Below are 25,652 nucleotides of genomic sequence, written 5' to 3'. Positions count from 1 at the left end.
TCATGCTGTCTGAAGAAAAAAATTACGAACTGCTTTGAGTTCAGTAGCATTTGGAAATGAAATTTTTTTTTTAATTAATATCAAAAGCACCCATATACATTATAAAAAGTAGTGATATATGTAGGTGCATTATTACTAAGTCTACTGACAGTACTTATTGCACGTTAGGACTATGGGCCATCCATAATAATTCTGCAGGTTTCTCTGCTTAAATGTTACTTACAGAGAACTCTGTTCCAACGGCAATACTAATGATCGACAATCAAAAATTATGTAAACAAGAGGAAAAAGATCAGGCACAATAAAAATTCCACATTTAATAATAAATCCAAATAGGGATTTCTCAATGTGAAGAATGAATCTTACCTTCTCAATGTGAAGAATGAATCTTACCTGATACATGTTGGACAACAAACAAGCACAAGTCTTAAATTTCTGACTGACTGAGTTAGTACTTAGACTTGAGTGTGCTTTAAGTGTGGCAGATAGGTTTAAATGTCAAATCTGACACTAAGAACAATACTGTTTGTTAGAATTAAGACTTTGGCACCAAATAATTATGTCTTTTCCATTCTTGTTTGAAATGGATGCTTCAATATGCATGACCACTGAGTATGTATATTTCATTTTCAACAACTGGTCTTTATAAAAAATACAAAGAAAAGGCAATGATAATATTAAAAGTTGACTCACCACTGTCCTCTGTTTGTTGGGCAGGAAGACTCTAACAATAGGTTTTTGTGGTGATTTAGGGTTGCTCCGTGACACATCTGTGGGATTTTGAAAAACTGAAAGAGATGAAGGTAGCACTGAAAGGCTAGAAGAGGAAGAAGATGTAACGGTGTCCGTTGATGCAGAGCTAGAAACAGAAAAATCAGTTCCATTCCCCAGGGATTCCAATAACTGTTGTTCTCTTTGTTGGAGGGCATCTAGCTTGCTGGTGTATTCTTCATAGGCCTATAAAATAAAGTAGACTTACATTGAATCTGGACTTTTTCCTTCCTGACATTAACAAAAAGAAATATAAAATTTAAGCCCTTGTTTATAATCTCTATAATCTAGCTAACAAGGTTTTAAGCTGTAAATTACAAAGTGCTAGAAGTACTGTAAATTAATATTTTTACCTTTAAATTGATAAATCTTTTGTTATGACACTATGTTACATTGAGGACCTGATATGTAAATAAGAGATATCTAGAATATCTATGACTATTAATAAAAGAAGATGTATTTGCAATTTTCTGGTCAAATCCCAATTTATCTTCCAAACTACATATCTAACATAAAATATTACACTACATCAAGGATAAATACCTCTTCCATTAAAAATGTATTTTTTCCCAAAATGCTATAGGCACATAAAGTTTCATTACCCTTCCCTAAAGAACAGAAAAATAAATTGAAAAGGAGATGAGGTATTAGAGAGACTCAGGTACACAGAACCAGATCTTGCCATTATCACCAAAACTTTCTCAGTAGGGCTTGGAAGATGTATAATTGCCATCTTCTTTCTAAAATAGCTATTAGTTAAAATAGTTTATTCTTCTCACTATGGAACTCTGATGGCCTCCTTCCCTCTAAAATACTGCTCAGAGAATAAAGTTTTATTTGAAAAGGTGGCTTAGATCCTGCAGTCAAGAAATTCTGGGACCACTGTCCATCAGGGTATCTTTCTAGAAGTTTCATTTGACTAAGGCTATTAAGTCAAACGACCACATAAAAGATCATATTCTAAAAGTAGGAAGAATGCTGAAAACAGAATGATATTGAAAGAGATGAAATGAACTGAAACATACATGTCCACAGTTCTTTAAGGCAGTGGTAATAACCCTCCCCCCACACCATGGTCTACCACTTCTCCCCACCACCACAAATAGATGCAGTGCTACGAACATTTATAAAAGGCTACAAGGGAGAATAAAAGATGTGGAAATGACATTTCCTACTGCTCAAGGAGTTCATGACTGGGCTGCAGAAAAGCAGATGAATGTATTTTTACTTGTGCAAGTGCTGTATATGAGAAATAAAGAACATTATTGATACAAGAATGAGCACAGAGGAAGGCCTTAAAAGATTAGCATTTAGGTAGATGAAATTAAGTGGAGAGAAGAGAGTACTGTGTAAAGGATAATCTACATATCAAAATAAAGCAGCAGAAAAATTTAAACATAGAGGAAAAACTATAGACTGGTATAGCTTAATGTCACATAATACCTGGGACATAGTAAGAGATCAATATATATTTATGAAATTTAAATGAAGAATAGGAACACAGGGAAATAATAAGACTGAAAAAGTGGAGACCAGACTGTAGAAAATATACATACTAGGCTATGAAGCATGAACTTCATTCTATAAGCAAGGAAGAATTATCAAAGGTAGAGGGGAATGAAGGAAAAACTTCATTTCAAAACAGTCACTAGACCTGGTATGCTAGATTTTATCATATAATTTGGGGGGGGGATGGGAAGGGAGAAAGAAAATATTAAAATGAGCTACTGAGGTAAAGAGCCTAAACTACATCAAAATGCCCTTTCCTTTACAACCGATTAGTTCCCCTACCCTGACTCTGAAATGTTTCACGGCATTTCAGGACATAATAACCAAATCAATTCAAATATTTCTGAGCTGCATTTCCATTAAACTTTCAGTTCCAAAGGCTGACTTAAGGGCATCTCTTTTAATATGATCTACTTACTGAGCCTTAAATCATTCAATAAATATATATTGGACATACATGTGCCTGGTGCTATTTGGGGCTCAGGCTACAAAAATAAAGATTGACGCAATTCCTACCCTTTGAAGATTATATACACGCCGTATGGGAGACAACAGTTCCTCCTTTCAAAGATCAAATGTTCCTATTCGCTGTCATCTGAGTAGCACATTTACTATATAAAGTTAGCCTTAGAAAAGTAATAAATGTAAACAATATATTTTCTGTATGTTATTTACCAAATGTTAGCCTTAATTTTTGAAAATACACTGTTCTTTCCATCGTGATTGTAAACTATTATTCCACTGCATTTATCAGTAGCTCTCTTCCTTTTCTTAAGTACAAAACATTTACTTACTCTACCTCTCCACTGTCGCAGCTGCAATCTACCAAGGTACTTGTCTACCTTGTTTTGTACCTCGCTTGGCTCATTTCACTCCATTATCCTGGCTGCATTCAGTGTGTATGATCATTACTCTTTTACCACTCCTGCCTTAATTCTCAAAACCTCGTATCTCTAAAGCCATTTATTTCCACCCTACCTTCAAGATCCAGAAATATACTAGCCTTTTACAAAATAGTTTCAAATGATGACAAGATCTCAAATTGGAACCTCCAACACCCCTATGCACATACATAGCAAAAACCCAATAAATATTTTTATTAGTAGTTAAAGTAGTACTAGTAATTCTTGTTGTGGTTATTACTGTTATTACGATATTATTTAGCTGAGTTCTTGACATGACTCTATTAAACTATAAATTGAGGTCACAGATCATGTCATTTATTTTTGAGCTGAAAAAAATCTAATAACATTTAAGATTATTAAGATGACTACCCAAATTTATCTATAGATTCAATGCAATCCTTATCAAAATCCCAATTATTTTTTTTGCAAAAATGGACAAGATGATCTTAAAATTCACATGGAAGTGCAAAAGACTCAAAATAACCAAAACAATCTTGCAAAAGGAGGACAAAATTGGAAGATTCACATTTCCTGATTTCAAAAGTTACTATAAAACTACAGTAATCAAGACATGTGGTACTGGAATAAGAATACACATGCAGAATAACACAGTAGAACTGAGGGTCCAGAAATAAAGCCTTACGTTTATGGTCAATAGATGGAAGGATAAACAAAATGTGGTATCTACATACATATGACTATTATTTAATGTTAAACAGAAAATTTTGACAAGCCAGTCACAAAAAGACAGATATTTTCCCACTTATATGAAGTATAGTGTAGCCAAATTATAGTGTAGCCAAATTCATTAAGACATAAAGAACAATGGTGGATCTCAGTGGGTAATCAATACAGTTTGTTTTTCACTGGAGGGCCTTCAAATATCAGTACCCACAGGTCTTTTCCCTGGGCCTGGTCAATTTTCTCCAGGTAAGAATACTGTAATCGCAATCGGTTCCTCTTAATAACATATCAAACACTGCTAAGTTCAATGTTTTCACTCATTTATGTTTGTCTGTAATTCCCTCCCCTGATTAAAATACAAGCTGCTTGAAGGTAGAGTTTTGTTGTTGTTGTGTTTAATTGCTATATCACCAGAGGCTAGAAAAGTATAAATGTTAGCAGGCACTCAATAAATATCTGTTGAATTAATGAATCAAAGATATATGGAGCATTTAATATGTTATCAGGAAGTATGCTATTTCATACTTATAAACGCAATCCTTAAATTACCCCATGTGTGGTATTATTCCCATTTTACCAATGAGGGGAGGTATAGGGAGGATAGGTAACTTGTCTGCAGACTAAGGCACAGCCAGGATTCAAACACAGGGTCTGTGTGACTCCACAGTTCATCTCAACCACTATATTATACTGCCTTCTACAGAGAAATGATGTAGTGTTAGTCCCGAGAATAGGAATCTATACGCTAACAATATAACTTATGAGGTATGGTTTGCTATATACCGTCCTAGTTAGATGTAATTTGAAAATCAAAAAGTCTCAAGACTATGTGTGTAGAGGGGGCACTGAATCTCTGCTACAGTGAGACATGGTTATTGATACAAATATATTCCATCTGAGGGTGGGGAAAGTCCAAGACAGAGAAATGGTTGGCTAATACTGATTAACAAAGAATTACTATTTTCCCCAGCACCATTTGCCCCCTTATGACTCCTCTGCTTGTCCTCCACAGACGGACAAATAAAACAGACACCATGGCATATTAAAAAGTATATTAACTAGTAACTGGAGGTATAAATTTTAGTCCTAGCACTGACACTAATTGGCAGTGTGCTCTGGGATAGCCATAGGAAGATCATAGTTTATCAGTAGTTATTTACAGACCTCCAAGTTTATTTTGGAAATGCAAACTTACTTTCTTATGAAATACTTAAGATTTTATTTGCCCTTTAAAAGTAATTAGATTACTAAATTAGAAATTTAGTTTATGAGTCTGTCAATCCATGTCTAAAAATCTCTGGCATTTGAAGGTAAATGGTAAAGCTGATCATTTGTAATTTAGGGTTTTACCCCTGTATGACTAGTGATTACAGCTGGAGCCCACTTTCATAGGGACAGGAAGGATAGCATAGTGGTGAACAGTGTAGGCTGTGCAGCCTGACTATCTAGATTCCATAATAGCGTGCTTGCTGTGGAACCTGAGTGACTTATATAAGGAAACTAATGCCAAGACAGCTTATCTGTGATTATAACAGTAACTACTACCTCACAGGATTAAGGACAATGACTTAACTATAAATTTACAATGATGCTCAAGGCTTAATACAAACACCTCGAAGCACTATTAAACAGCAAAGCTAAGCAATTTTCTGCTATTTAAATATTGTAAATTTTACTTATAAAGAAGCAAAAACCAGTTTGGGGAGATCTGTTCTGGAAAAAAGATATCTTACAAAATTCTCCCCGTTTTCTAATATGGTAACTAGTTTGATGACCTCCACGACAGAATGCTTTCTTCTCTTTTTTAATAAGTTTTACTTTACCAGAGTAATATTCTGAAGTTTATGTATGCTTTTTCTTTAGTTCTGACATTCTCCAAATTACAAAATACTATGTATTTATTTTAACAAGCAAAACACGATTAAGAAGCATAATAAAGACAAAGCTAATTCTCTCTTCCCGTTATCTATTTCTAATCCCACCCACTAAGATAACCAATATTAGCAGTACAAATGCTTTTTATAAGTTCATTTTTTTCTTTTCAAAATTACTACAGATATGATACTCAAACGCTTACCTCCAGATATATTGATGGTGGATTATGCTCCCCACCAAATTTGTCCAATAGGGCCTCTATATGTTCCTGTGTCAACTTTATCATTTGTTTGATATTCCACACCTAAAAAATATTTTAAAACAATTTAAACAAAAGTCATTTAGGACAGGAATTAGAAATATTTTAACATTTCTATTAAAATATTACAGTAACTGCCAGCATTCCTTGAAATTTAGAGCCAAGAGACTTTAGAGATAGATCATTTAGTCTAGTTTTTTTTCCTCTTATTAAGCATTTAAAAATTTTTTGACACTAGTAATATAACATATTCTTGACTATAAGAAGTTTAAATAAGACATGAGTATTCAGAATAAATGATGAAAATCTCTTTTCACCTTCCCCACATTCCTGGGCCCCGTGCCAAAAAGGTAAGTGCTATTTACAGTCTGGTATGCATCCTTCCACATCTCCTTTCTATGCAAGTGAAAAACATAAACACGCATACATAGAATATATAGACACATATATTATATATAAATTTTTAACACTTGCTTTTTTCACTGAACAACATGCCCCATCATATGTATTTTACTTTTTAAAAAAGTTAATATAAGCATCCTTTTAAATAGTTGTATTAAGTATACATACATTCATTTCATAATATTGTTATGACACTGCTTATTTCAATGATCTTCAAACTTCAATGGTAACCTAAGTTAGGAGGACGTGAATACTTTCAGGAGATTCAATTTCCAGATCCTCAACATCTATTTGTACTCTTCCTAATTATCTGCTTGAGAACTAGTTCTCCTTTTTTCCTCTCTTTTTAAATCACCACTTTTTAAATCTCCATTTTCTAAAAGAAAAGCAATGTTCTTATCCACCTCTAATACTACTAAGGATGCACTGTTTTGAGATGTATAAACTCTAAGGTACTTAACAAACAAGAGGAAAAATCTCTTGAGAGAAAAGTGGGGAAAAATTCAGAGCAAGAACTTACTCTATCAATGATGATCCTGGCAAGGCTCCAAGCCTTATCCATTCATCCAGCCAGCCTAGAATTCAGAAGTCTGGTGGTTGTAATACCCATGCATATTACATGTTTATTTTAAGATAACTAAAGAGTCTGTTTTGTTTTTTTTCTTGATGAAAATGAGTCCAGTTTATGAGTGGTCTGAGAACTTGCTTTGCAAAATTATGTGGTAGATTACTCTAATAAATTGAATGATCTAAAACCTTCAATTTCAACGTGTGACTAAAAATTTTTAACATACATATAATACATACTAGGAATTATGGCCTTTTAAACTACTTAAAATTATAATGAAAAAATGTGAGAAAATTTAAAGATGTACAAGGGGGAATAGATGAGCAATGGGTTTGAGGAGCCCTGGCTTATTTAATAATTTCCTTACAAGAAGACATTTAAATTATTCCATTTTTCTCAACTTCAAATAATGCTTCAATAAACAGTTCTGAACTGCCTTTCTGGGAAAAGGTACAGGTCTTCCTTTTAGATATAAAGGCAAAGGATTCCTGGATTGAAGGACATGCACATGTAAATTTTAATAAATATGCCAAATGGTCTTCCAAAAGAAAAAAAGTCAAGTCAGACTCCTATATTTGCAGGGTGAGTCCACCCTTTCCCCACAATCCCACAACACTGAGTACTATCAAACTTCTCCACTTCTGGCAATCTGAAGTGAAAAGATGATTTTTTTTTAAATTTGTACTTTCCATAAAGCTGAGCATTTTTCATATTTATTGGCCATTTAAATCTATTTTTGAAAAATTCCCTATGCACATCCTTTCTGCCTTCTATTCTTTTTTTTTCCCCTCTCTTGTTGATTTATGGATATCCTTTATTCAGGATATTCATCCTTCTTATTCTCCAATAAATGTTATAGTCTTTCCTTGTTTTACACTTTATGTCTCTTTTGTCATATAAAGTGTTTGCTTCTTAAAGTGTGGCCACAGACAACCAGCAGCATGATCTTCTGGAAGTTTTCTGGAGTAGCAAAATCTCAGGCCCTATTTCATACCTACTGAATTTTAACAATATGATTCATAATAAAGTTTGAGAAGCAATGACAGAAGTTTCAAATTTTTGCAATAGTCCAATATTGCAATATTTTCCTTTATGACTCCTTGGCTAATTTCTCATATCCCCAAAGAGTAGTGGATGTCTTTTTTTTCTCTAGCTGCACATACTCACCAGGTGATTTTATTCAATCTTGTGGCTTTGTATGACAAATACAGGACTGTAAAGCCCAGATTTTTAAATCTAGCTGTCTTCTCAACTCCATACTCTTCTAGTCCACTGCCTACTGAATATTTTAACTAAGAAAACTAGCAGGCATCTCAAACATAACATGTTCAAAACTTAACTTCCTCCGAGCTACCTCCGAGCCCCGCCAAATACTTGTTTTTCCTAGTCTCTTCATCCAAGAAAATGATAAACTCCCTCTATAATGAGTTCATTGACCATCTAGGCAGAATTCCTTTATAGTGAGAATTTGATGTTGTAAAATTGATTGTTTTTCATGTTTATTAGCTACTTCGAGACCAAAAACATGTTTTATTCACTTGTCCTCTCATCACTTATCTTGGTGTTTTAGTCCTAAACAGGTATACAATTAATGCTAGAGCTAAGATTTAAGCTGTCTTCAGAATAGGATGAGAGAAAAAAATTAATCCTTTTCAGTGATTCTTTCCAATCCAATACACTGAAGACTCTACTACCCACAGTCTTTTTGTTTTTTAAAGCTCCACAGATAAAACTCATATACAGTTAGGATAAAGAACCACTCTCGAAAAAATGGGAGAGAAAAAGGGAGAAAAAAAGGATTAGAGATGAGGAATGAGCATGGGGAAATGTGGAGACTGAGATGATTAGAATAAAATTTTCTTGCTGGGGAAGAGAAAACTATAAGATCGGTTAGTCAGGGCAGGGCCAGACCACGAATGTCTGGAAATCAGATTTCTTATCTTCCCAAACAAGAGTAATTTTATATCCAAAGAATAAACAAAAATCACTATGAGTCCTAGTTCAAATTAGAGTAGATGAGCCTGGGAGAGAAAATTCTTTCAGATTTCCCTCAAAGAGTAAAAACTTTAATTAATATGTATAAAATAGATATAAAAAAGATATTAAAAAAAGTAAAATAAGATATTGTAAAGTTAACAGTAGATATATAGTTTTGGCCTTAAAATGCCTTCTTGGAAAAACAAGAAAATCTACTACAACAATCCTAAAAGGTAAATGAAAGAATTAAAAACAAAAACAAAAACAAATTCAAGGAAGGTACCAGATCTCCTGTCTTGTTTTGATCTCTTCAACAGACCACAGCAATTATAACCAGGCAATTAACAATTGATCACTTCTAGTGATGTTACAAATGGCAAAATTCCCTTTCCAAAAAAAGGTCAAAATAAGTTTAAAAACCTAGCTCAGAAGATGCTTATGTTAAAATATAAATGCAGACAAACTGCTATGGAAGGAACCGAAGGGCAACAATGGCACAAAAAACTAGAGCCACTGGTTTTTCTCCTCCCAATAAAAAGGTATCAGGTCCAAATTATTATATGATTGGTTTCTATCAAAACTTTAAAGAAAATGCATTTCCAATGATTAAGAGGTGACTATATATTAAAAATTTCTTTAACTCATTTTATGAAGCTAGCAAAATCTAGATGCCAAACTTTATAAAGATAATACAAAAAATAAAACCATAATATAATCCAATCTGTAAGGACAAACTCTTAAATATGATTTAATACTATATATATGATTTAATGCCATAGTCACTGATTATGAATCCAGTTACACAATTCTTAATAAGTCAAAAGAAGAAATTACAGGACTACGGTAATAGATGCCAAAACACAAATGATGATGATGATGATGACGATAACAATAGAGACATGGTCTTAAATTTTCAAGAAAATTATTAAAAGAATCATGGTACTAAAAGCAAGGAGGCTAGAGCATCAGTCATTCAGTGGGGAAAAATCTGATTAATTCTTGTAAAATAGAAAACAAATATAATCACCTTGACAGAAAAAATCAAAGCTAATAAATTTTAGACCAAAATATAATAAGTTTCCACTGAGATAACTCTAGAAGATATACAAGTTTAAAGACAACACACATAAAAAAGAAGCATGAAGAAATCATAAAGGCCTGAATTTTGAATCATATAGTCATCAAAATAAAGCCTCAGTTGAAGTAACAGATTAAAGCTGAAGAGAGTTAAAGAACTAGAAGATGATTAGGAGAACATTAGCTAAAAGGCAGAGAAAAATAGATTAAAAAAAAAAACACGAAAGAGATAAAAGAATTAGTCCAGAAGGCAAACAGAAAATGCTTTTATGTGTAGACTCTATATCATAACAATCTCAATTTCCCCCAAATTAATTCAGTGCAGTGCAATAAACAAAATCCCGAGAGATTTCTTCCAATGGAATTTGACACACCGATTTTAGTATTCTCATGGAAGCACTATAAAATGATAGCCTTTTAACTATTTTAAATAATAAGGAAGGTAAGACTGGTGTTCCCAGACAGCAAGACATAAAGCAATAGCATGGTACAGGGATAGACAAACAGGGCAAAGGGACTGAAATGGAGGCGTAGGTATTTTTATACATGGCATATGGTTTGTGTTGGCATTATAATTTAGTGGGGTCAGGACTATATAATGAATAATGCTGAGGTAACTGGCTATCCTTTCGGAAAAGGTAAAATAATCCAAAAGAAAAATGGGCAAAGGATTTATGAACACGTAGTTCACTAAAGAGAATTCAGAATATCCAATAAACACGAGAAAAAAATAAATGACCTCATTAATGATCAAAGAAAGGTAAATCAATATGAGAAACCATTTCGTACCCATGAGACTGGCAAAAAATTTTGTTCTAATGATATACCAAGAGTTGGCAACCATGTACAGCTGTAAGTATATGTCAACATGTATATATCTCAAAAACAAGTGAAAAAAGCAAGTTCCAGGATATGTACCACTTTATCGAGTGAAAAAAGCAAGTTCCAGGATATGTACCACTTTAAAACATGCACTGATATTGTCTGTAGATATAAACCCAGGGCAAAAATACAGAAATATGCATGAGTATGATGAACACTAAATTTGGACAGAGTAATGGTTACCTCTGAACAGAGAGAGAGGGCAGGAAATAGAATTAAAGATAAGCTTTGTTATCTCTTATTATCTATAAGGTACTTTATCTGTGTCTTTTTTTATGTTTTAAAAAATCTGAAGTAAATATAATAGAAAACACAATTCAACAAAATTGGGTAATGGGTACATGAATGGTCATTATATTATTCTCTATACTTTTCTACAAGCTTGAAAAAAAGGAAGGGAGGAAGAAATGAAGAAGGAAATTGAGCTGGTGAGCTGGTTAGTTCCTTCCATACTAAAGCTGTCCTTACTTTTGCAATTGGGGTAGCCCTAAACCTGTCTACTCCAATCCCTGTGCCCTAAAAGAAACCAGCCTACAAACATACAAGATTTTTATAGAACCCACACTCAGATTTTCCTTTTAGAAAAGAAGTCGAGATCTGTATAACTGTAAAGTTCTACTGTAATCAACTTAGTCCTTTATTCATGAATATGAACAGACAGTTAAGAATCAAAAGACACAGCACAGTGACAACAGTTAATAATACTGTTCTGTATATTCGAAAGTTGCTAAGAGAGTAGATCTTAAAAGCTCTTATCACAAGAAAAAAATTTGTAACTGTGTGGAGATGGATGTTAACCAGACTTATTGTAGTGACCATTTCTCATTCTATCATTATGTTATACACCTGAAAATATAATGCTATATGCCAAGTATATCTCAATAGAAAAAAGAATCATAAGACACTGTGAAAATCCAACAAGAGGAAAAAGAAAGATCACAATGAACAAACAGAAAGACTGAATGAGCAAGGAGAAAATAGACGACTGGGAAAAAATTTTAGAAGGGGTAAATAACAGAATGAGCATTGGTAAAGACCATTGTAGTAATTTGTAATATAAAGTTTTAAAAAGTTCCCATAAAGTAGAGCAAAATCAAAACCCCAAAACAGAGATGGATAATACAAGTAAAAAGGTGAGACATTAAGAACATACCTGGGAGGTTCAAAATTCATTTAATAAGAAATACAAATAAAATAGAAGAAATTAATTTTAAAACTATTTTGATCTAAGGAAAAATATCATCAGTATTTGACTGAAAGGCCTTAGTGAGGGCTAAGGTAAATGAGTAAAAAAAAGACTCACCTGAATACATCTTAGTTTCCATAATTAAATTTAAGGAATTAGAAAGAAAACTCTAAAAGTTACTGATAAAATAGCTAGAATTAACCTGACATCAGGTTTTTCATCAGCAACATTAAGAGAGAATGATGACAGAAAATAGATTACTTATTGTCTAAGACTTGCGGGGGAGGGGTGTGGAAATAGGGAGTAAGTATCTGGTGGGTTCTTTTGGGGGTGATAAAAATATTCTACAATGGATTGTGGTGATGGTTGCACAAATCTGTGGATATATTAAAAACCACTGAAGTGTATCCTTTAAATGGGTGCATACTATGGTATGCGAATTATATCTTAATAAAGATGTTAAAGAAAAGACAGTAGAGTAATACCTCCATTATCCAGAACAAAATAGTTCTGAACCTGGAATTTTACACACAGGCAAACTACTAATCAAGCATGAGGGTCAACAAAAGCCTTCTGGACATGTAAGTTCTCAAAAATTTACTTCTATAGAATCGTAGGTCTGAAAACATTCAGAAACTGATGATGTGGAAGAGAGATGGTAACTATAGGAAAGACGCTCTAGCGACAGTAAGAAAAGATGGAATCTGAGTCACAAGAGGAGGAATTAGTCATGTGAGGTCTCTGATAAAAAGTGAACGGAAGACAGAGAACATGGAGACCAATGCAGACAGGTTTGTAGATTTGGTGATGAGAAGAGAGCTGCATCTAAGTTCTCAATAAAGTTTGAGGTGAAGTCCACAGATGAGAGTGGGAGGTGGGAGAAGTTTGCAGTGAGCGGAAATGCGGTCTTAGTGGGGAAAGGGAAGAAGGAGTCCCACTGCCAGACATTGTTGAAGCCCTGCTGAGGTTTATGGCATAAATTTAAAGTGGTACATTCAAGTGCCTGAGTGCAGGCACAGACGGTAGGCAGTTGGCGTTTTGTCAGGCCCATAAAATGAAAGGGGAGAGGGAGTACAGAATCAAGGATATTAGTAATTCTTATAGTCATTCGTTACAAACATCTTGGTTTTGAAGTCTTTGGGTTGTGAAGAAAGTTTCAGCGACGAAGGCTGAAGAAGTGCTATAATGCTATAATCAGGGGCCAGACAGGTAGGTGTCTGGAACTCATTTACAGTCAAGGAAGAGGTTGAGAATTTAAGAGTTTGATCATGGTTCCATAATTGCTTTGGTGAGGGAGAGAGTGAGAAATAAAAACAGGGAAGTGGTATGCATGAAATCAGTAAACAGAAAATATCCTGACTTTGAGTTAAACTTAGAAATTAATCTAAAATGGAATAAGAAGCAAAAATTTTTGTGGCTAATTAAAAGCAGAAAGTTTCTAGGATTCTGGAAAAAATGCAAAACAAAACAGCAAATAAACTATTTTAAACTGTCCATAAAATCATCAACTAAATTTACTTAACTTTAAAAAAATCCAGTGACTCATCACTACTATTCAAAAGGGTTGTCAGTAAACAGATTAAATTTTGGTCATATACATATAACTGAATGAAATGGAAATGTCTGAATTAGGGATAAAGTTGAATGAAAATGTAGAAGTATATCGTGGAAAACACTAGAAGTTGTACAGATTGAGGACTTTCAATTGAAAATACTTTTACATATCTTATCGACATATCCCGTTTCTTGCCTTTTGGTACAATCCCCCTAGTCAGAATCTTCTTTCACTGTAACCTCTTATCCCAAGTCTCTCTCGGTTCTCCAAAATTCTGGGGCACCATTCCACAGAACCACGTCCTACCACCAAAAGCAAAGATTTGTGAGAAAACACTGTCACAAGTAAATAACTGGGGCATAATGGCCTATTAGGACTATAAGCTCAGTGAAGTTGAGATTTCTACCACGTTGATAACTGTCTTAGTCCTAGCACTTAGGCACACTAGCATGAAGCAGGTAGTTAGTTTATAGGTGCTGACTGCATGCAAATATTTAAAACTCTATGTTCTGGGTAAGCTCAGAGTAGGCTGATGAAATGACATTCAAGAGAATTCAACTGAGGTCAGAGAAGTAACAAGGTACAAATAAGGTCAGAGGAGTAGGAGCCACCTTAGTCAAGATTCTTTCTAAACTGGGGTTCCATGAGAGAATTAAGTCCTATTGCTCAAGACATCCAGCGTTAATAATGAATTATCTTCTCTCCAATGTATCTAGAATGCTATTTCTGACTCTCAAGACAGAGTTAAAATGTATGTTCACTAGTTTTAGGTACTTTTTAGTAAACCCCAAATTAACGAATGATATTTTGCCAAGAGCATTTCATGGTATGTGAATGTTTTAAGGATACAGTATTACCATATACACATTGGAAAAAAAAAACTGGCTATTTCATTTGCTTCATGTGCTTTTCCCCTTCTAAAATAATACACTGTCAGTTTTCAAAGACTTTCAATTTCTCCATCACTATAAGACCTCTCCAGCTTCTAATTCCATTTTCTCTGTGCTATGTACTCTAATAACAAGTGGGTGATAGGAACACTAAACTATAATTATCGAACTAATTTTATATACTGCTTACTTTGTACCAGGCACCATTTATACATTTTGTATATATAAAACTTGTTCACTTCCTACCAACAACTCAATGAGGTTGGAATTATTATTATTCTTTACTTTACAGATGAGGAAAGAGGTTAAAAAAAAAAAAACAAAACAATGTGGCCCATGAGAAAAAATCCTCCAACATCAGGTTTTCTAACCAAGAACAGCTGACACTTCACACACTCCATAACGAGGGAGGTGAGAACTTTGAGACAGTAATTAGAATTTAAGTAGAAGTGAATCAATGTAGATTAATTCCTTCAGTCAACAAATATTTAATGAGTGTCTACTATGTACTAGGGTTCTAGGCAATGAAGATAGTGCAATTAAACCAAAGTCTGACCTCATGGAGCATACATTCTAGTTGAGGGAAGACAAACTTTTTTTTAAAAAAATAGAATACAAAATATGTCAGATGGTGATTAAAAAGTCATAGAGAAAAACAGCTGGAAAGCAGGAGGGAGGCAGGTGGCTATTAATTGTGTAGGGTGGTAAGACTGAAGGTCTCATGAACAGAGACCCGAGGGAGTGCGGGAGCAAGCTTGTCACGCACGTACATAAAGAGGAAACCGGAGGAGAAACAAATGTAAAGGCATAAGGTAGGATCAAAATTGGTGTGCATGACAGGCTGAGTATATTCATGACCCTAATTAACGGCTTCCCTGTAGACACACCTCTGCCTTATCACTTTGTAGTCTATTTCCACTCTGATCCTGAGCTTCTCCAAGTGACCTGCTTTGGGCAACAGAATGTTAGCAAACATGAACCAAGCAGAGACTTAAAATGTAAATATGTGCTGCTTCTTGCCGTCTTGTACAATTGAACTTGCTTGCTCTTACACCTCTGCCTTGCTATGAGAACACGTTTGGGTTAGCTTACTAGAACCAAGTTGTGCCATTCAAGGCCATCCTAGACCAGCCATCCTACCTAGAAGCACCAGCTGGTCACAGAAACATAAGAGAGCCTAGCCAAGTTTAGCTCACCCCAGAATTACCTGCTCACAGACTCACAGTAGTTGTTTTAAGCACTAAGCCTTGGGTAGTTTGTTACACAATAGAAAATTAATAGATTGTGTCAGAGGAACTGTGACATACAACAGTACATACAAAAACTTACATACATGAATGTTCATGGCAGCATTATGCATAATAATCAAAAAGGGAAAACAACCCAACTACTCATCAATAAATAAATCAAATATGAATAAATAAAATGTGGTATATTCATTTGAGAAAATATTTGGCAATAAAAATAAAAGACTGAAACATGCTACAACATAAACATACCCCGAAAATATTGTACTAAGTGAAAGAAGCAAAGGACCACATATTGTGTGATTACACTTACATGAAAAGTCTGGAATAGGGAAATCCATAGAGAAATTAGATTAGTGGTTGCTTAAGACTGAGGAGAATAAAGGATTTGAGGGATGATGGCTAAGGGGTGTGGAGTTTCTTTATTGGAGTGATGAAAATAGTCTAAAATGGATTTTGGTGATAGTTGTTGCATAACTCTGTTAACATACAAAAGCCATTGAACTGTGCACTTTAAATGGGTGATCTGTATGATGTATGAACTATATCTCAATAAAGACATTTTTTAAAAATAAGAAAGTGACATGACCACTTAGGTGTTTTAAATGGCTGCTATATTCAAAATTGACCATAGTGGGAACAAGAACAGATGCCAAGAAATCAGATTTGAAATGACTGTCAAATGGAAGATGATGGCACCTTTTACCAGGCTGATACTGGCAGAAGTGGTAAGATGTGTCAGATCCTGGATGTATTATAAAGATAGAGTCAATAAGATTTGCTGATGAATTGAACAGAGAGGAGTCATCTTTGACACTACAGTTTTTAACCTCAGACAAAGGATGTAAGACCCCAAAGACTGCTAAAGGAACACTGGCGGCGGGAGAGGAATAATAAAATGACAATTTTATTATTTAAACTTTATTTTAAATACCCTGAAAGGCTATTAAACAATCAGGGTGCAGACATTAAATAGTAGCTAGATATACACATCTGGAATTAAATAAGAGATCTGGGCAGGAGATATAAATTTGGGAGTCAAAAACATGTTTTTTGCTCATTCTAAAAACTTTTTTTCACATTTATAACAGCTTGGAAATCAGAATGCACCTTACAACTGAGGACATTTAAAAACTGCTGTTGTCCAGTTGGTGGACTTGATGAACTTGTCATAGTCCACACATGTACGACTTGGTCAAGGCTATTCGCACTGCTGTCAGTAAACTAAGCTATGTGCGTTACTGGTATTCCATATGTTGAGAGTAATTGCCACTTTAAATACCTTCAGAAAGACTATATGTAATATGATTCCACATTGAAATAAAAGCTATTTATGTATGTTAACTGACTATTTTTGGGTGGTATATAAAATAACAGTGGATCTTAGAATTAATATTATCTGCAATACGGAAAAAGACAGTGAAAAATGATGATACTGAAAAACATGAAAACGAAAAAGATCACCAAGGAAGTAAAAACAGATAGGGAAAAGAAGAGACAGACCATACATAGGCAAGTTCCTACCTCATAGTTTTTTTTTCTCATGGGATAACTGCAAGAATTTAGCTAGCAGACTGCTTGAGACATAATTAAAAACACAATCATCAGTTACTGATATTATCATTAAATGTTAAAAGGCCTATGGCAGAAGTTCCATCAATGGGCAGTTTCCAGAGAAGGTGTACCAGCTAGGACAGACGACATTATGGTCCATCCAAATCTCCAAACTCTGCAGCTTAAAACAAAAAAGGTTTATTTCTCATGCTATAGGCCCATTTCAGATAAGCAGGGAAGTCCTGTTTATTGCAGTCACTCAGGACTCAGGGTGACAGAGCAGCCACTATTTTGAATAATGCTCAACACTGGGCTGGACAGAAAAAGAAAAAAAAAAAAAGCTCTGTAGGGCCTGACACTGGCAATTAGACATAGGACATCAGGTGACACAGATCATATCTGTTCATAACAATGAAGAGAACCAGTCACATAGCCTTCTGTGCGATCAGAATAGGAAAACTGGATGTGGCCAAAAAGCACAAATGACTGCCATGGGAGGCTAATTTACCCAGAAATCCATAGATACAAGAAAACTGCAAAGACTGCCTGAGACATTGGCTTAGATATTATGATTACTAGATGCAATGGAAGAAATGAAGAAGTGCATTACCTCTACAAAACACCATCTACATTTTAATGGCTTTTGGATAGGTTGCCTCTTCTGCCAGAACATTATTTTTCCCCCGTTGCCCACACTTTTCTACAACACAGCCAAACAGGGGACTGTTTTTGTCCCCCTAAAGGGACAAAATGTGAACAAAAAACCTAAATCTTAAACACACTGATTGCTACTTATGCTGATTAATAAAGAAATGAACAACACAATCGTAAGAGATCTTGGATATATTTTAAAATTCCAATATTTGACTAGGAAACTTTAGGACTTGAAATTTAGTCTAATGCTATGAGAGAGGAGAAATTAGGAAATAAAACAGCTATCTATCTAACTTATATAGGGTGTCTGTTATCACCCTATATATTATGGTTCTATAATAATTCTGTAACATCTGACTTCTGATAATATACACTGCCTCATGACCATACCAAGGACGTGTTATACCAGATGGGCCAATCATATACATCATGTTCTAGAATAATATCATTTCGTTCAATGTTGTTGCTTATAATGTTAATAAGAAAAAAATAACTGATTCCCAGCTGAGGCCACTATCTGTGTGCAGTCTGCACATTCTCTACGTCTTCGTGCGTTTTCTCCTGGTAGTCTGATTCCTTCCCACATCCCAAAGATGTGCATGCCAAGTTAAATGGCATGTCTAAAATACCCCAATCTGAGTGACTGTGGGTATGTATATGAGTACACCCTGCGATGGAAGGGCGTCCTGTCCAGGGTTGGTTCCCATCTTGTGCCCTGAGCTTCCAGGACAGGCTCCGGCCACCCTTGACCCTAAACTGAAATAAGCAGGCTGGAAAATAATTATCTTACTTGTAATTTATGAATCATTCTTAAATATATGTATAGCTCTCATTTATTTCAATGTTTAATATTAGAAATGGGGGCAGTTTTCTTGTATCAATGGATTTCTGGATAAATTAGCCTCCCATGGCAGTCATTTGTGCTTTTTGGCCACATCCAGTTTTCCTATTCTGATCACACCGAAGGCTATGTGACTGGTTCTCTTCAATGTTATGAACAGATATGACCTGTGTCACCTGATGTCCTATGTCTAATTGCCAAATTAGAATTTGGGGTCTTTATTTAGAAGTTTAGTGATGTTTCTGTGACCAGAAATATGAATAGAAACTTAACTCGTTTATATCAGTTAGCTTATGGTAAAACTGGTTTCATTATATGTGGTTTCACTTAAAATCAGTTTCCAAGAATCTATCAAGAAGTTAAGTGAGGACTTACCAAACTGCATCCCACTAGCCTGGGCAACTGGGTCACATGGACACATAAACGACTGGATTCTTTCTCAGGAATTTTCCTGAAATGTAGCTTTCTTGAGTATATGTGTGTGATTACGTATTACTTAACTATATACATGCTACTATAGTCATATAAGTAGAAGAAAATGATTCTGGAGCCATACTCTCCACCATGGGGGAAAGCTTATCTCCAACAGAAAAAAGGGAACAATATTTAGAAACAAGCAAAGAAAGGTGGAAAACAGAATACCACTGGTGTCTGATAGTCTAAGATCCTGCCTTGACTAATTACTGTAACTCTACCTTCAGTTCTGTGAGTTATTCCAGTATATTTTCCATAAATTCTTCTTTTTTGCTTAACCTAGATTGAGTTGTTTCTGTATTGATCAATACTATTTTTGCCAAAGAAGAACTTGGTTTCTATGTCTATGGCACAGAACACCAGAAGGACATGTTTCTTGTAGATCACATAAAGACTAGGAAGGTATCTGGCTACAAACTTGCCCGTCTAATTAAAGCTTCATAAAGAATTCTGAAATTGGTTGGAAAGCCCATATAAAAGACTCAAGCTGAGTAACACTGAAAAATTAACACATCAAAGAAATATCCATATGCTAAAGGTATCCAATTTTACTACTCTGATCATGCAGAAGGCTAACGTGCCTAGTTCTATTCAATGTGTTACGAATAAAAATGACCCATGCTGTTTAAGAAATGTAACTTTTGGATCAGCAACAATCTTTGCAATTCAAGTAACCATAATCAAGTTATCAAGTATTAAAAAAAAGGGAGTAAAAACTTTTAACACAATGAGGTAACTTTTACAAAAATTTGGTATAGTCAATAGATCTCATTTAAATAGATTCAACAAAAAGAGAAAAAAGAAGGGGAAAGAAAACAGAACAGTAATCATCATTGTGTGTAAATCTCCACATCTGTGCATGGAAAGGCCGTGATGAACATCTGAGTAGAGATTAAAAGACAGATAATCAAAGGCTTTTTCATGTCATGAGAGTGTAGGAGAAAATACCAGATGCAGAATATTTGGATAATATTCACTAACAGAGATTACATGTCTGCCACAAAGAAAGTTATGATATTGATGGAGAATTTAAAGCTATTTTGACATCTGCTAAAAGTCTTATTTTGCTTATAATGAACTTTTAAGTGACTTTCTTCAATTAAAAAAATGAAGTTAATAGTGCTTTCTTCTATATATCTAAGGAATATATTGTGATAAACAAAAATATACCCTTTTCTCTGAGCTATAAGAGGATGTACATGCTTATTTCACATTAACTTTTAAGAAAATTTAAAATAAACAGATTTCAAAGATAATATTCAAAATTACGTTAAAATTATGTTACAACTTGAAAAAAAGCACTTCTGTACTTTCTCATTAATGTCTTTAGTCTATTTATGAGAGTTCTTAATCAACGGTAAAAGGCCCTACCTGAAAAATATACATAGCTCCCAGGTTCCAGGTTATCTTAGTATTAGACATCCTTACAGGTAGCTCTCTTCACTTCCAAATCTCTACTGAGATCATCCTTCTCACTAAAGTCACTGGAGAAAAAACTTTAGTCTATCTTCCAAATAGGCTCCTGTCAGTTTTTGCTATCCGGAACACAGTTAAAGCAAAAACAAGAAAGAACTACAAAGAGTATTTCTATGCCTCTATGCCTCACTGTGAACCTATATGACTGTCATTCTCTAGTCAGATTCTAATATAATATTCAAAATGTCCAGGGAACATTTCAAAATTACTCACATACAAAGAACCAGGAAAACCCCCAACTCTCACTGAAAAGCCCCAAGACACCAACCCCCAAATAACCCAGATGTTGAAGTTATCTGACTAAAACTTTAAACAGCTATAATAAAAATGCTTCAAAAGCAATCAAAAATACTCTTAAAGCCAATGGAAAACTAGAGGGTCTCATCAAAGCAAGAGAAGACAAGAGAACCAATAGGAACTTTAGAACTAAAAATTACAATAATAGAATTTTTAAAACTCAATGGATTGGCTCAACAGCAAAATGAAGAGTTGTCAGTGAACACGTAGATTGATCAGTTGAAATTATCCAATCTTAACAGCAGAAAGAAAAAAGACTGAAATTAAAAAACAGAATCTTGGGGTTCTATAGGACAACAACAATAAGGTCTAACATTTCTGTGACTGAACTTCCAAAAGAGGAGAGTAAAGCAATAAAAAATCTTTGAAGAAATGATGATTGAAATCTCCCCAAATTTGACAAAACACAAAACTAAGATTCAGAAAGGTCAGTGAATCCCAAAATAGATACACAGACATATACACCATTAACTGTTGAAAACTAAAAATAAAGACATTATCTTAAAAGCAGGCAGAGAAAAATGACCCATAAACTGTAGGAGAACAACAGTCCAGACAACTACAGATTTCTCATCCAAAAGCATGACGGCCAGAAGGAAAGTAGCACATTTTAAAGGGCTGAGGGAAAAAAAGAACTGTCAACCTAAAATTCTATATCCAGTGAAAATATTTTTCAGCAATAAAGTAAAACAAAGATATGTTCAGGTAAAAGAAAACAAAGAGAATTTGCTACCAACAGACCTGCTCTAAAAAGAATTGCTAAAAGAAATTCTTCACACAGAAGAGAAATGATACCAGAAGGAAACTTAGAAGAGCAAGAATGAAGAATAATAGAAGTGGTGACTATCTGGGTAAGTATTCTTCTCCTCTTACATTCTTTTAATATGTTTAATAGTTGAAAGGAAAATTTATAATATTTCCTAATGAGACTTTCAATGAAGGAAAATGTAATATGCAAGACAATAGTAACAGAAAGAGGGGGAGGATAAAGAGACCTATATAGCAGAGTAACATTTCCATAACCCACTTAAGGGGATAAAGAATTTATTCTAGTCTATGGCCATGCTACCCTGAACAAGCCCGATCCCATCTGATCTCGGAAGCTAAGCAGAGTCGGGCTAAGCAGGGATGGAAGACCACCTAGGAAGACCAGGTGCTACAGGCATAAAAAATAGAAAAATAAGGGATTGTAAACTGACAAGGTCCTTGCAATCTGTGAGGTCAACCAAAGGTTGCCTCCCCAAAACAAAAAATATTTTTATTAAAAAAAAAAAAAAATTTATTCTAAGCAGTGAAAACTTTATTATGTATATTATAATCTCCAGAGCAATCGCTAAAGAAACTATACAAAGAGACACAATTAAAGAAAAAAACTACACTATGTGAATTTAAAATGAAATACTAAAAAGACATACAAATAACCCAAAAGAAGGCAGGAAAGGATAGAGTAATGAAAAACAAAGGAAACTAACAAAACAAATTGCTAAACTGGTAAACCTAAATCCAAACGTATCAATAATTACATTAAATGTAAATGGTCTATAGATACAAATTAAAAGACAAAGATTCAGAAGGGATGAACAAATATCCAACGATACAGTGTCTATGAATAACTCACTTTAACTATAATGACAGGTAAAAACAAAGAGACATTGCACAATGATGAAAGGGTTAATTCACCAAGAAGACAGAAGTGTCCTAATGTGTATGCAAAGCTTCCAAGAACATAAAGGGAAGCCTCACAGAAAATGAAAGGAGAAACAAATTCACAGTTATACTTGATGATTTCAACACTCCTCTTTCAGTAACTGAACTAGTAGACATAAAATCAGTAAATATATAGAAGAAATGAACATCTTCAACCAGCTAGATCTAGTTATATTTACATAATACTCTACTCAACAATAGAATACACATTCTGGTTAAAGGCACATGGAGCATTCGCCAACACAGATCATATTCTAAATCACAAAACAAACCCTCACAAGTGTAAAAGAATACAATGCTCTTTGACCATAATAGAATTAAACTAGAAACACAAATAGAAAAATCTCCAAACATTTGGATATTAAAAAATACACTTCTTAATAATCCTTGGATCAAAGAGGAAGATCAAAACCACATACTAACATCCCTTGTAAACACAGATGTAAAAAAACATTAACAATATACTAGCAAATGTAATCCAGCAATTATAAAAAGGAATGAAAATTTTAAAAAAGAAAATAATAATAATTTAAAAAAACAAAACAAAGAAAACTTTAAAACTTTAAAACAGAAAATAAGTTGCTAAACTGGTAAACCTAAATCCAAACATACTGAATCTGTAGGATGCAACTAAAGTAGTAGAGTGGGCTATATACCATTAAAGAAAAATGATCTCAAATTCACCTTAAGAAACTAGAGAAAGAGCAAAATAAGCCTAAAGAAAGTAGGAGAGATTACAAACAGCAGAAATCAAAAAACTTAAAACAGTTGAAAAAAGAAAAAAAATTAATGGAACCAAAGCTAGTTCTTTGAAAACACCAATAAAATTTATAAATATGAAAGAAGACACAAATTACCAACATTAGTAATGAAGAAAGCCCCAAAGATATTAAGAGGATACTATGAAAAACTATAAATTCAAAATCTTAGAAGAAATGAACCAATTTCTCAAAAACTGCATACAAAATATCTTCCCAGAAGGTGGAAGAGATAATCTGCATGTTCCTACAACTATTAAGAAATTAAACTTATATTTTAAAAACTTTTCTAAAAAGAAATCTCTAGACTCAACGGTTTCACAGTGGCAAAGTCCACAAAATGTTTAAAAAAGAAATAAGACCAATTCTACACAATGTCTTCCAAAAAACAGGAGAGTACACTTTCCAAGTCACTTTCTAAGGGCAACATTACCTTTATGCCAACATGAAACCATACTCCCCCCTCCAACAGAAACTACACACCAATATCCCTAATGAATATAGATGCGAAGTCTAAGAAGAAATCACAAGGGAAACTAGAAAATACTTTCAAAAAAATAAAAATGAAAACACAACATAACAAAACTTATGGGATACAGCAATAGCAGCGCTCAGAAGGAAATGTATTCTGTAAATGCCCACCCCTACCTCACAACTCATACAAAAATTAACTCAAAATGACCTAACTGTAGTAGCTAAAACTATAAAACTCAGAAGAAACAAAAGAGTAGATCTTAATGATCTTGGACTTGGAAATGTGTTACAATGGTAAAAGCACGAACAACAAAATAAAAAAGTAAATTGGATTTCATCAAAATTAAAAACATTTGTAGTTTTTAATTTTTTAATAAAAAAAATTTGTAGTCTTGTTCATGCCACTCTGAACAAGCCTGATCCCATCTGATCTCGGAAGCTAAGCAGGGTTGGGCCTGGTTAGTACTTGGATGGGAGACCACCTAGGAAGACCAGGTGCTGTAGGCGTAAAAAATAAGGGATTGTAAGTTGACAAGGTCCTTGCAATCTGTGAGGTCAACCAAAGGTTGCCTCGCTTAAAAAAAAAAAATTAAAAGAAAAATTTGTGCCCAAAAATTATCTATGTCTTTTGCTAATTATGCTAATAAAAAGAAAGTGAAAGGACAACCTAAAGAATGAAAGAAAATATTTGCAAATCATATATCTAATAAGGGTCTAGTGTCTAGAAAAAATAAAAAGTCTTACAACTCAAAAACAAACACTACCCAATTAAAAAATGGGAAAAGGACCTGAATAGGCACTTCTCCAAACCTATACAAAAAAAGGCCGACAAGCACATAAAAAGGTGTTAAAAATCATTAGTCATTAAGGAAATGCAAATCAAAACCACAATGAAATATCACTGCACACCTCCTAGGATGGCTATTATTTTTTTAAAAAACCCACAGAAAATAATAAGTGTTGGTGACAATATAAATAAATTGGAACCTTCATGCATTGCTGGTAGGAATGTAAAATGGTGCTGCTGCTGTAGAGATGGGTGGATCCTCAAACAAAATAAAACAAAACAAAAAAACAAACCCAAAAAACAAATCACTACACACTGATGTTCATAGTAGCATTATTCACAGTAGCCAGGACATGGAAGCAACATAGATGATTGGCTAAAGAAGCTATGGTACATATATACAATGGAATATTATTTCTCAGCCATAAGAAGAGATGAAATACTGCCATTTGCAACGTGGATGGACCTTGAAATAATCATACTAAGCAAAATAAGCTAGACAGAAAAGGTTGAAAATCACACAATATCACATATGTGGGATATAAACCTAAAAGCAACAAATGAACGGGACAAACAGAGACTCATGGACATGGACAACGGACTAGTGGTTACCAGAGTTGGGGGGGGGAATAAAATGTTAAAAAAAATTATGTACATATAGTATGAAAAAAAAAACAACACACAGAATTACCATATGACCCACCGATTCCACTCCTAGATATACACCAAAACAGAAATGAAAACAGGTACTCAAATACTTATATGCCAATATTTATAGCAGCAGTATTCACAACAGCCAAAAGTTACAAATAATCCCCAAATGTCCATCAGTGGATGAACAAA

The 25,652-nt window shown here is 34.1% G+C and overlaps 1 protein-coding gene and 1 pseudogene across 6 annotated transcripts in view; one reads left to right on the top strand and one right to left on the bottom strand.

Moving 5' to 3' along the window:
* Positions 1 to 25,652, bottom strand: part of BRAF (B-Raf proto-oncogene, serine/threonine kinase) — a 116,975-nt gene that overhangs the window by 65,863 nt on the left and 25,460 nt on the right. For all 6 annotated transcript variants that reach the window (XM_039860951.1, XM_039860947.1, XM_039860948.1 and 3 more), the window contains exons 2-3: positions 5,947 to 6,048; positions 694 to 957 (exon numbers count right to left, since the gene is read on the bottom strand). In XM_039860951.1, the coding sequence (XP_039716885.1) occupies positions 694 to 957; positions 5,947 to 6,048 (366 nt within the window). The remainder of the gene's footprint in view (positions 1 to 693; positions 958 to 5,946; positions 6,049 to 25,652) is intronic.
* On the top strand, positions 24,412 to 24,529 carry LOC120601294 (uncharacterized; annotated as a pseudogene).

This window comes from Pteropus medius, unplaced genomic scaffold (assembly GCF_902729225.1).
Source record: "Pteropus medius unplaced genomic scaffold, Ma_sr-lr_union100, whole genome shotgun sequence".
In the NCBI taxonomy this organism is placed as follows: Eukaryota; Metazoa; Chordata; class Mammalia; order Chiroptera; family Pteropodidae; genus Pteropus; species Pteropus medius.
The sequence above is the reverse complement of the archived record's forward strand: the minus strand, read 5'-3'. Positions and strand labels throughout refer to the sequence as shown.